The 12,462-nt window shown below is 46.4% G+C and overlaps 1 protein-coding gene across 2 annotated transcripts in view; it reads left to right on the forward strand.

Moving 5' to 3' along the window:
• The window catches only part of chek1 (checkpoint kinase 1), a 75,632-nt gene that overhangs the window by 31,311 nt on the left and 31,859 nt on the right, over positions 1 to 12,462 (forward strand). For both annotated transcript variants that reach the window (XM_029770438.1, XM_029770439.1), the window contains exon 3: positions 6,766 to 6,880. In XM_029770438.1, the coding sequence (XP_029626298.1) occupies positions 6,766 to 6,880 (115 nt within the window). The remainder of the gene's footprint in view (positions 1 to 6,765; positions 6,881 to 12,462) is intronic.

Here is a 12,462-nt window from a genome sequence, read left to right on the forward strand (position 1 = left end):
CATGGTGTGTGTGTGTGTGTTTCATGGTGTGTGTGTGTGTGTGTGTGGTATTCATGGTGTGTGTGGTATTCATGGTGTGTGTGTGGTATTCATGGTGTGTGTGTGTGTGGTATTCATGTGTGTGTGTGTGTGTGTGTGTGGTATTCATGGTGTGTGTGTGTGGTATTCATGGTGTGTGTGTGTGTGTGTGTGGTATTCATGGTGTGTGTGTGTTCATGGTGTGTGTGTGTTCATGGTGTGTGTGTGTGTGTTGTATTCATGGTGTGTGTGTGTTGTATTCATGGTGTGTGTGTGTGTTGTATTCATGGTGTGTGTGTGTTTTCATGGTGTGTGTGTGTGTGTGTGGTATTCATGGTGTGTGTGTGTGTGGTATTCATGGTGTGTGTGTGTGTGTGTGTGGTATTCATGGTGTGGTGTGTGGTATTCATGGTGTGTGTGTGTGTGGGTGGTGTGGTATTCATGGGTGTGTGTGTGTGGTATTCATGGTGTGTGTGTGTGGTATTCATGGTGTGTGTGTGTGTGTTCATGGTGTGTGTGTTATGGTGTGTGTGTGTGTGTTGTATTCATGGTGTGTGTGTGTTGTATTCATGGTGTGTGTGTGTGTGTGTGGTATTCATGGTGTGTGGTATTCATGGTGTGTGTGTGTGTGGTATTCATGGTGTGTGGTATTCATGGTGTGTGTGTGTGGTATTCATTGTGTGTGTGGTATTCATGGGTGTGTGTGTGTGGTATTCATGGTGTGTGTGTGTGTGTGTGTGTGTGTGTGGTATTCATGGTGTGTGTGTGTGTGTGTGTGTGTGGTATTCATGGTGGGTGTGTGTGTGGTATTCATGGTGTGTGTGGTATTCATGGGGTGGGTGTGTGTGTGGTATTCATGGGGTGGGTGTGTGTGTGGTATTCATGGGGTGTGTGTGTTGTATTCATGGTGTGTGTGTGTGTGTGTGTTGTATTCATGGTGTGTGTGTGTGTGCGTGTTGTATTCATGGTGTGTGTGTGTGTTGTATTCATGGTGTGTGTGTTGTATTCATGGTGTGTGTATGTGTGTGTTGTATTCATGGTGTGTGTTGTATTCATGGTGTGTGTGTGTTTTCATGGTGTGTGTGTGTGTGTGTGGTATTCATGGTGTGTGTGTGTGTGTGGTATTCATGGTGGTGTGTGTGTGTGTGTGGTATTCATGGTGTGTGTGTGTGTGTGGTATTCATGGTGTGTGTGTGTGTGTGGTATTCATGGTGTGTGTGTGTGTGTGGTATTCATGGTGTGTGTGTGTGTGGTATTCATGGTGTGTGTGTGTGTGTGTGTGTGTGTGTGTGGTATTCATGGTGTGTGTGTGTGTGTGTGGTATTCATGGTGTGTGTGTTGTATTCATGGTGTGTGTGTGTGTGTGTGTTGTATTCATGGTGTGTGTGTGTGTGTGTGTGGTATTCATGGTGTGTGTGTGTTTGGTATTCATGGTGTGTGTGTGTGTGTGTTATTCATGGGTGTGTGTGTGTGTGTTCATGGTGTGTGTGTGTGTGTGGTATTCATGGTGTGTGTGTGTGTGTGTTCATGGTGTGTGTGTGTTCATGGTGTGTGTGTTGTATTCATGGTGTGTGTGTGTTGTATTCATGGTGTGTGTGTGTTGTATTCATGGGTGTGTGTGTTGTTGTATTCATGGTGTGTGGTATTCATGGTGTGTGTGTGTGTGTGGTATTCATGGTGTGTGTGTTCATGGTGTGTGGTGTTCATGGTGTGTGTGTGTGTGTTGTATTCATGGTGTGTGTGTGTTGTATTCATGGTGTGTGTGTGTGTGGTATTCATGGTGTGTGGTATTCATGGTGTGTGTGTGGTATTCATGGTGTGTGTGTGTGTGTGTGTGTGGTATTCATGGGTGTGTGTGTGTGTGGTGTGTGTTTGTGTGTGTGTGTGTGTGGTATTCATGGTGTGTGTGTGGTATTCATGGTGTGTGTGTGGTATTCATGGTGTGTGTGTGTGGTATTCATGGTGTGTGGTGTGTGGTATTCATGGTGTGTGTGTGTGTGGTATTCATGGTGTGTGTGTGTGGTATTCATGGTGTGTGTGTGTGGTATTCATGGTGTGTGTGTTGTATTCATGGTGGGTGTGTGTGTGGTATTCATGGTGGGTGTGTGTGTGGTATTCATGGTGGGTGTGTGTGTGGTATTCATGGTGGGTGTGTGTGTGGTATTCATGGTGGGTGTGTGTGTGGTATTCATGGTGGGTGTGTGTGTGGTATTCATGGGGTGTGTGTGTGTGGTATTCATGGTGTGTGTGTGGTATTCATGGTGGGTGTGTTGTATTCATGGTGGGTGTGTTGGTATTCATGGTGGGTGGGTGTGTGGTATTCATGGTGGGTGTGTGTGGTATTCATGTGGTGTGTGTGTGTGTGGTATTCATGGGGTGTGTGTGTGTGTGGTATTCATGGGGTGTGTGTGTGTGTGTGGTATTCATGGGGTGTGTGTGTGTGTGTGGTATTCATGGTGTGTGTGTGTTTGTGGTATTCATGGGGTGTGTGTGTGTGTATTCATGGTGTGTGTGTGTGTGTGTGTGTGGTATTCATGGTGGGTGTGTGTGTGTGTGTGTGGTTTTCATGGTGGGTGTGTGTGTGTGGTTTTCATGGTGGGTGTGTGTGTGTGTGTGTGTGTGGTTTTCATGGTGGGTGTGTGTGTGTGTGTGTGGTTTTCATGGTGGGTGGTGTGTGTGTGTGTGTGTGGTATTCATGGTGGGTGTGTGGTATTCATGGTGGGGTGTGTGTGTGTGGTATTCATGGTGGGTGTGTGGTATTCATGGTGGGTGTGTGTGTGTGGTATTCATGGTGGGTGTGTGGTATTCATGGTGGGTGTGTGTGTGTGGTATTCATGGTGGGTGTGTGTGTGTGGTATTCATGGTGGGTGTGTGTGTGTGGTATTCATGGTGGGTGTGTGTGTGTGGTATTCATGGTGGGTGTGTGTGTGTGGTATTCATGGTGGGTGTGTGTGTGGTATTCATGGTGGGTGTGTGTGTGGTATTCATGGGGGTGGTGTGTGTGTGTGTGTGTGTGGTATTCATGGTGTGTGTGGTATTCATGGTGGGTGTGTGTGTGTGGTATTCATGGTGGGTGTGTGGTATTCATGGTGTGTGTGTGTGTGTGTGGTATTCATGGTGTGTGTGTGTGGTATTCATGGTGTGTGTGTGTGTGTGTGTGGTATTCATGGTGTGTGTGTGGTATTCATGGTGTGTGTGTGTGTGTGTGTGTGGTATTCATGGTGTGTGTGTGTGTGTGTGTGTGTGGTATTCATGGTGGGTGTGTGTGTGTGTGTGTGTGGTATTCATGGTGGGTGTGTGTGTGTGGTATTCATGGTGGGTGTGTGTGTGTGTGGTATTCATGGTGGGTGTGTGGTGTGTGGTATTCATGGTGGGTGTGTGTGTGTGTGGTATTCATGGTGGGTGTGTGGTATTCATGGTGGGTGTGTGGTATTCATGGTGGGTGTGTGGTATTCATGGTGGGTGTGTGTGTGTGGTATTCATGGTGGGTGTGTGTGGTATTCATGGTGGGGGTGGGTGTGTGTGGTATTCATGGTGGGGGTGTGTGTGTGGTATTCATGGTGGGTGTGTGTGTGTGTGTGGTATTCATGGTGGGTGGGTGTGTGTGGTATTCATGGTGGGTGTGTGTGTGTGGTATTCATGGTGGGGTGTGTGTGTGTGTGTGTGTGTGTGTGGTGTGTGGTATTCATGGTGGGGTGTGTGTGTGTGGTATTCATGGTGGGTGTGTGTGTGTGTGGTATTCATGGTGGGTGTGTGGTATTCATGGTGTGTGTGTGTGTGTGTGTGGTATTCATGGTGTGTGTGTGTGTGTGTGGTATTCATGGTGTGTGTGTGTGTGGTATTCATGGTGTGTGTGTGTGGTATTCATGTGTGTGTGTGTGTGTGTGTGTGTGTGTGTGTGGTATTCATGGTGTGTGTGTGTGTGTGTGTGTGTGGTATTCATGGTGTGTGTGGTATTCATGGTGTGTGTGTGTGTGGTATTCATGGTGTGTGTGTTATTCATGGTGTGTGTGGTATTCATGGTGTGTGTGTGTGTGGTATTCATGGTGTGTGTGGTATTCATGGTGTGTGTGGTATTCATGGTGTGTGTGTGTGTGGTATTCATGGTGTGTGTGTGTGTGTGTGTGGTATTCATGGTGTGTGTGTGTGGTATTCATGGTGTGTGTGTGTGTGGTATTCGTGTGTGTGTGTGTGTGTGTGTGTGGTATTCATGGTGTGTGTGTGTGTGTGGTATTCATGGTGTGTGTGTGTGTGTGTGGTATTCATGGTGTGTGTGTGTGTGTGGTATTCGTGTGTGTGTGTGTGTGTGTGTGGTATTCATGGTGTGTGTGTGTGTGTGGTATTCATGGTGTGTGTGTGTGTGGTATTCATGGTGTGTGTGTGTGTGTGTGGTATTCATGGTGGGTGGTGGGTGGGTGTGTGTGTGGTATTCATGGTGGGTGTGTGTGTGTGGTATTCATGGTGTGTGTGTGGTATTCATGGTGTGTGTGTGGTATTAATGGTGTGTGTGTGTGTGTGGTATTCATGGTGTGTGTGGTATTCATGGTGTGTGTGGTATTCATGGTGTGTGTGTATGTGTGTGTGTGGTATTCATGGTGGGTGGTGGGTGGGTGTGTGTGTGGTATTCATGGTGGGTGGTGGGTGGGTGTGTGTGTGGTATTCATGGTGGGTGGGTGTGTGTGTGGTATTCATGGTGGGTGTGTGTGTGTGTGTGTGTGTGGTATTCATGGTGTGTGTGTGTGGTATTCATGGTGTGTGTGTGTGGTATTCATGGTGTGTGTGTGTGGTATTCATGGTGTGTGTGTGTATGTGGTATTCATGGTGTGTGTGTGTGGTATTCATGGTGTGTGTGTGTGTGTGGTATTCATGGTGTGTGTGTGTGTGTGTGTGTTGTATTCATGGTGTGTGGGTGTTGTATTCATGGTGTGTGTGTGTATGTGGTATTCATGGTGTGTGTGTGTGTGGTATTCATGGTGTGTGTGGTATTCATGTGTGTGTGTGTGTGTGGTATTCATGGTGTGTGTGTGGTATTCATGGTGTGTGTGTGTGTATGTGTGTGTGTGTGGTATTCCTGTGTTGTGTGTGGTATTCATGGTGTGTGTGTGGGATTCATGGTGTGTGTGTGGTATTCATGGTGTGTGTGTGGTATTCATGGTGTGTGGTGTGGTATTCATGGTGTGTGTGTGGTATTCATGGGTGTGTGTGTGTGTGTGTGTGTGTCGTATCAGGTGTGTGTGTGTTGTGTATTCATGGTGTGTGTGTGTGTGGTATTCATGGTGTGTGTGTTGTGTGTGGTATTCATGGTGTGTGTGTGTGTGTGGTATTCATGGTTGTGTGTGTGTGGTGTGGTATTCATGGTGTGTGGTGTGTGTGGTATTCATGGTGTCGTGTGTTGTGTGTGTGTGGTTCTGGGTGTGTGTGGTATTCATGGTGTGTGTGTGGTATTCATGGTGTGGTGTGTGTGTGGTATTCATGGTGTGTGTGTGTGTGTGTGGTATTCATGGTGTGTGTGTGTGTGGTATTCATGGTGTGTGTGTGTGTGTGGTATTCATGGTGTGTGTGTGGTATTCATGGTGTGTGTGTGGTATTCATGGTGTGTGTGTGGTATTCATGGTGTGTGTGTGGTATTCATGGTGTGTGTGTGGTATTCATGGTGTGTGTGTGGTATTCATGGTGTGTGTGTGGTATTCATGGTGTGTGTGTGTGGTATTCATGGTGTGTGTGTGTGGTATTCATGGTGTGTGTGTGTGTGGTATTCATGGTGTGTGTGTGTGTGTGTGGTATTCATGGTGTGTGTGTGTGTGTGTGGTATTCATGGTGTGTGTGTGTGGTATTCATGGTGTGTGTGTGGTATTCATGGTGTGTGTGTGTGTGGTATTCATGGTGTGTGTGTGTGTGTGTTATTCATGGTGTGTGTGTGTGTGTGTGTGTGTGTGTGTGGTATTCATGGTGTGTGTGGTATTCATGGTGTGTGTGTGTGTGGTATTCATGGTGGGTGGTGGGTGGGTGTGTGGGTGGGTGTGTGTGTGGTATTCATGGTGTGTGTGGTATTCATGGTGTGTGTGTGTGTGTGGTTTTCATGGTGTGTGTGTGTGGTATTCATGGTGTGTGTATGTGTGTGTGGTATTCATGGTGGGTGGTGGGTGGGTGTGTGTGTGGTATTCATGGTGGGTGGGTGGGTGTGTGGTATTCATGGTGGGTGGGTGTGGTATTCATGGTGGGTGTGTGTGGTATTCATGGTGGGTGTGTGTGGTATTCATGGTGGGTGTGTGTGGTATTCATGGTGGGTGTGGTATTCATGGTGTGTGTGTGGTATTCATGGTGTGTGTGGTATTCATGGTGTGTGTGTGTGTGGTATTCATGGTGTGTGTGGGTGTGTGGTATTCATGGTGTGTGGGTGTGTGGTATTCATGGTGTGGGTGTGTGGTATTCATGGTGTGTGTGTGTGTGTGTGTGGTATTCATGGTGTGTGTGGTATTCATGGTGTGTGTGTGTGTGTGTGTGGTATTCATGGTGTGTGTGTGTGTGTGTGTGGTATTCATGGTGGGTGTGGTATTCATGGTGGGTGTGGTATTCATGGTGTGTGTGTGTGTGGGTGGGTGTGGTATTCATGGTGTGTGTGTGTGTGTGTGGTATTCATGGTGTGTGGTATTCATGGTGTGTGTGTGTGTGGTATTCATGGTGTGTGTGTGTGTGTGTGTGTCTCAGGGTGTGTGGTATTCATGGTGTGTGTTTTGTGTGTCTCAGGGTGAGGCTGCTGGTGAACAAACAGACTGGAGAGGCTGTAGCGGTGAAGGTTATTGATACGTCTCAGGGGAAGGAGTGTTCTGAGAACGTCAAGAAAGAGATCTGCATCAACAAGGTACCTGTCTGTCTGGTCTGTCTGTCTGCTATGTCTGGTCTGTCTGTCTGCTATGTCTGGTCTGTCTGCTATGTCTGGTCTGTCTGCTATGTCTGGTCTGTCTGATCTGACTGGTCTGTCTGCTATGTCTGGTCTGTCTGCTATGTCTGACTGTCTGGTATGTCTGTCTGACTGTCTGGTACAGGGTTGGGGAGTAACTGATTACATGTGACGGAATTGCAAAAACCGGTAACTGTAATCCGTTACCAGCTAAACCCGGTAACTGTAATCCGTTACCAGCTAAAATACAGTAATCAGGTTACAGATACTTTAGAAAAACTAGATGAGTACTTTTAAAATGTTTGCGGGAAAAAAACGTCTGTTTTCTCAATGACATTTTAAATCAGCATTGAAAAAAGGCACAAGTTTTAAGTTTGTTCCACCTGAGCGAGTCTGACCAATCAGAGACCACTATGATGACACGATGCCAAATGTGTTTGATGGATGGCAGGATTTTCGGCGCAAATTTTGGCGAAATTTGCCGTTTTTAATCCAAAATGGGTGACCTACGGGATTCGTGTAGATCCGATGAGAAGTTTGGGCTGGGGGGCTTTTAATCACTACTAGCTGTAAGTGACTGAGTGATGCGCTTTTGGAGCAATACTGGCTGTGTCCAAGGCTCAGCCAATCGTTCACATAACAGAATGCCGCACCCGACTGAAGAGAGAAGAGACAACCAGTTTGCTAGTTGTACAGCATCAGCCTGCGCTCTGGAAAGACGCAGAGAGTAGAAAGGCTGTTTGCCAGTTACAGCAGCGCTTCCCCTGAACGGTAACGGAACGGTAACGAAGCGGTAACGATAGGTGAGACACCTGACTACAGAGACCGGGGTGAGAAGGTTACAGCAGCAGCGAGTCTCCCTGAACGGTAACGGAACGGTAACGGAACGGTAACGTTAGGTGAGACACCTGACTACAGAGACCGGGGTGAGAAGGTGATGAAGCAGTACTTCATGAGCTGTAACCGAAAAACAACCGGCATTTAGAAAGTTTGAGCTGAGGGAGAAAGTGTGGTGGAACAAGTATGATTAGCATTATTAAGTATCTTGCTAGCTGGATCAAATTCTCCGTTAGCTAGCCAGAGAAATGTTGAGCAACATTTAGCCAACTTAACTGATCAAATAATTGAGTTTATGGTGTGAAAAATTAGCTGGCTAATTGTCAACATCAGATGAGCCAACGTTAGTAACCTAACCAAATTTGCTATAGTATTAACTTGTAACGTTATAACTTGAGGAACGGCAAGGAGTCCTATAACGCATTAGGTGCTTACTGGACCCTGGCAATCTGTGTGAAATGTTAACTAGCTACTATCTGTGAACTAATGTTTTCCTTTTACAGTATGTGATTTATTTTCAGAATGAGAGAATTAGGTGAAAATGAGGCGTTGCTTATTAAACAGTTGAGTAGCTGAAGCTGGATGCCTCTATAGAGGTGAAGGGAAGACCACACACTTTCCCTCTGTCTCACTTCTTCAATACAGTGGATATAAAGGGGTATGCCAGGTGTACTCTCTGCCTGAAAGAGATCAGTTATACCAACAAAGGGTCTCATGCTCTGCTGGAGCACTGTAGAACAGATGTCCACAGGCAGAAAGTGTAAAAGGTAATAATGTGCAGTGTGGCCCCAAAGAGTTTGCTTTTATTGTGTTGAACTTGACAGTAACTCTTGTGTGTGAGAAGTGGGATTATTAAATTTTTTACTCGGTGAACGTAATTTCTGCACACATGTAGCCTTGTGCACTTGATCGACTACTATACTGGCCACTATAATAGAGCAAAAATAGAATGTCTATTGTCGTGGAAAATTGTCTTAAGAATAACACTTCTTACAAGAACTTGTAAATTCAATATAGACTTTAATACAGAGTAAAAAAGCCGAGCCGGTCCGCGGACAACAACTCCCTCTTTCCGGCCCCGGCTCTGCTTTTATGCATACACAATACATAGGTCCATCCTCTATGTAAATGAAGTAAAACCCCCTATGCGTTCTGCCACCTTTTTCTTTCAACCCAATGGATAACGCCCATATCTGCTTTTAGCTCTAACATAGTAGGGGCTAGACTCCTCATATGGATATGAAATAATGCTTGCATTGCATGCTTACGCTTGGCATATATTTAGTCATGGCCATACATTCAGCTTGCCTGGCCTTTGCGTGGTTCCTGCTTGGGGAAGCATAGCCATCTGTTATCTCCACTCAGGGCCAGCTGCCAGTCTCCTCTTTCGCTAGCTAATGTATTTCTATTTTTCTTCCCTCAGCACGTCTACCTTTCTCCCACATAATTTGTTTCATTGTATTTCTACTTAAGATGTTTTTTCCCCCACGTGCAATATTTAGCTGTGTGGTCACAAGGATTCTATTACAAAGGCTGTCGTGGTCACAAGCGTTCTATTATAAGGCTGTCATGGTCACAAGCGTTCTATTATAAAGGCTGTCGTGGTCACAAGCGTTCTATTATAAAGGCTGCCGTGGTCACAAGCGTTCTATTATAAAGGCTGTCATGGTCACAAGCGTTCTATTATAAAGGCTGTCGTGGTAACAAGCGTTCTATTATAAAGGCTGTCGTGGTCACAAGCGTTCTATTATAAAGGCTGTCGTGGTCACAAGCGTTCTATTATAAAGGCTGTCGTGGTCACAAGCGTTCTATTATAAAGGCTGTCGTGGTCACAAGCGTTCTATTATAAAGGCTGTCGTGGTAACAAGCGTTCTATTATAAAGGCTGTCGTGGTAACAAGCGTTCTATTATAAAGGCTGTCGTGGTAACAAGCGTTCTATTATAAAGGCTGTCGTGGTAACAAGCGTTCTATTATAAAGGCTGTCGTGGTCACAAGCGTTCTATTATAAAGGCTGTCGTGGTCACAAGCGTATCAATTATAAAGGCTGTCGTGGTAACAAGCGTTCTATTATAAAGGCTGTCGTGGTAACAAGCGTTCTATTATAAAGGCTGTCGTGGTAACAAGCGTTCTATTATAAAGGCTGTCGTGGTAACTGCAATATTAGTGTATTGTTTTTTTTCTCAAGACTTGAGTGTCATTTGCAGTAAAGTCTTGGCCACAAATAACATTGTAAAGGGTCACAGATCTTCATTGTAAAGGGTTTGAACACTGTTTTCCATGCTTGTTCAATGAACCATAAACGATAAATGAACATGCACCTGTGGACCGGTCGTTAAGACACTATCAGCTTACAGACGGTAGGCAATTAAGGTCACAGTTATGAAAACTTAGGACACTAAACAGGGACACATTATTCCATGTCTGTGGAACTTGTTCAGTTTATGTCTCAGTTGTTGAATCTTGTTATGTTCATACAAATATTTACACGTCAAGTTTGCTGAAAAAAAACGCAGTTGACAATGAGAGGACGTTTCTTTTTTGTCTGAGTTTATATACAGTACCAGTCAAGTTTGCACACGCCTACATTCAGTTTTTATTTTAACTTTTTTCTACATTGTAGAATAATAATGAAGACATCAAAACTATGAAATAACACAAGGAATAATGTAGTAACCAAAAAAGTGTTAAACAAAGCCAAATATATTTTAGATTATTCAAAGTAGCCAACCTTTGCCTTAATGACAGCTTTGCAAACTCTTGGCAAAGCATGACCTTCCATGAGCGTGGTATTTATTTTTGAACTCAAATCAATGAGCCCAATCACTCCATGACAACAAATTCATAAACAGAGTAGGGCTGGCTAATAAGTCCTTAGTATTGGGGTCATTCTCAGGTAAAACAATTTGGCTAATCTATTCTTCCAAGTCCTATTCCTTAAGATTTTTATTTATTTAACTAGGCAAGTCAGTTAAGAACAAATTCTTATTTACAATGATGGCCTAGTAACAGTGGGTTAACTGCCTTGTTCAGGGGCAGAACGACAGATTTTTACTTTGTCAGCTCGGGGATTTGATCCAGCAACCTTTCGGTTACTGGCCCAACGCTCTAACCACTAGGCTACCTGCCGCCCCTCCGCTCTAACCGCTAGGCTACCTGCCGCCCCTCCGCTCTAACCGCTAGGCTACCTGCCGCCCCTCCGCTCTAACCGCTAGGCTACCTGCCGCCCCTCCGCTCTAACCGCTAGGCTACCTGCCGCCCCTCCGCTCTAACCGCTAGGCTACCTGCCGCCCCTCCGCTCTAACCGCTAGGCTACCCGCCGCCCCTCCGCTCTAACCGCTGGGCTACCCGCCGCCCCTCCGCTCTAACCGCTAGGCTACCTGCCGCCCCTCCGCTCTAACCGCTAGGCTACCTGCCGCCCCTCCGCTCTAACCGCTAGGCTACCTGCCGCCCCTCCGCTCCAACCGCTAGGCTACCTGCCGCCCCTCCGCTCCAACCGCTAGGCTACCTGCCGCCCCTCCGCTCCAACCGCTAGGCTACCTGCCGCTCCAACCGCTAGGCTACCTGCCGCCCCAACCGCTAGGCTACCTGCCGCCCCTCCGCTCCAACCGCTAGGCTACCTGCCGCCCCTCCGCTCCAACCGCTAGGCTACCCGCCGCCCCTCCGCTCCAACCGCTGGGCTACCCGCCGCCCCTCCGCTCCAACCGCTGGGCTACCCGCCGCCCCTCCGCTCCAACCGCTGGGCTACCTGCCGCCCCTCCGCTCCAACCGCTAGGCTACCTGCCGCCCCTCCGCTCCAACCGCTAGGCTACCTGCCGCCCCTCCGCTCCAACCGCTAGGCTACCTGCCGCCCCTCCGCTCCACCCGCTAGGCTACCTGCCGCCCTAACCGCTAGGCTACCTGCCGCCCCTCCGCTCTAACTGCTAGGCTACCTGCCGGGTTATAGGGGTATAAGATTTATTGGAATGACTAGAATTCTGATAGACTTTGGTTTTCAATGTAAAGATATAATTGAATCGTATTATTATATGTAGTAGAGAGCGATGGGTTAGAAGAAGCCTACATAACCAACCCATAAAGTAAATTTAACATCCATATATGGCCAGCTATGTAAACTTTAACATTGCAGGATAAATCAATAGATGTCGTTCAGTTGGTAACATGCTTTTGTCTTGTAATGCCTCTTAAGGGGAAAGTAATCTAAAAGTAACAGAATGTAATCAGATTACATTACTGAGTTCAGGTAATCCAAAAGTTACGTTACTGATTACAATTTTGGGCAGGTAAATTGTAACTAACTTATTACATTTAGAAAGTAACCTACCCAACCCTGGTCTGGCATACATGTCTGTCTGTCAATCAATCAAATGTATTTATAAAGCCCTTTTTACATCAGCTGATATCTCAAAGTGCTGTACAGAAACCCAGCCTAAAACCCCAAACAGCAAGCAATGCAGATGTAGAAGCACAATGGCTAGGAAAAACTCCCTAGAAAGGCAGAAACCTAGGAAGAAACCTAGAGAGGAACCAGGCTCTGAGGGGTGGCCAGTCCTCTTCTGGCTGTGCCGGGTGGAGATTATAACAGTACATGGCCAAGATGTTCAAATGTTCATAGATGGCAAGCATTGTCAAATAATAATAATCACAGTGGTTGTAGAGGGTGCAACAGGTCAGCACCTCAGCAGTAAATGTCAGTTGGCTTTTCATA

Source organism: Salmo trutta, chromosome 12, assembly GCF_901001165.1.
Source record: "Salmo trutta chromosome 12, fSalTru1.1, whole genome shotgun sequence".
NCBI classification, from domain to species: Eukaryota; Metazoa; Chordata; class Actinopteri; order Salmoniformes; family Salmonidae; genus Salmo; species Salmo trutta.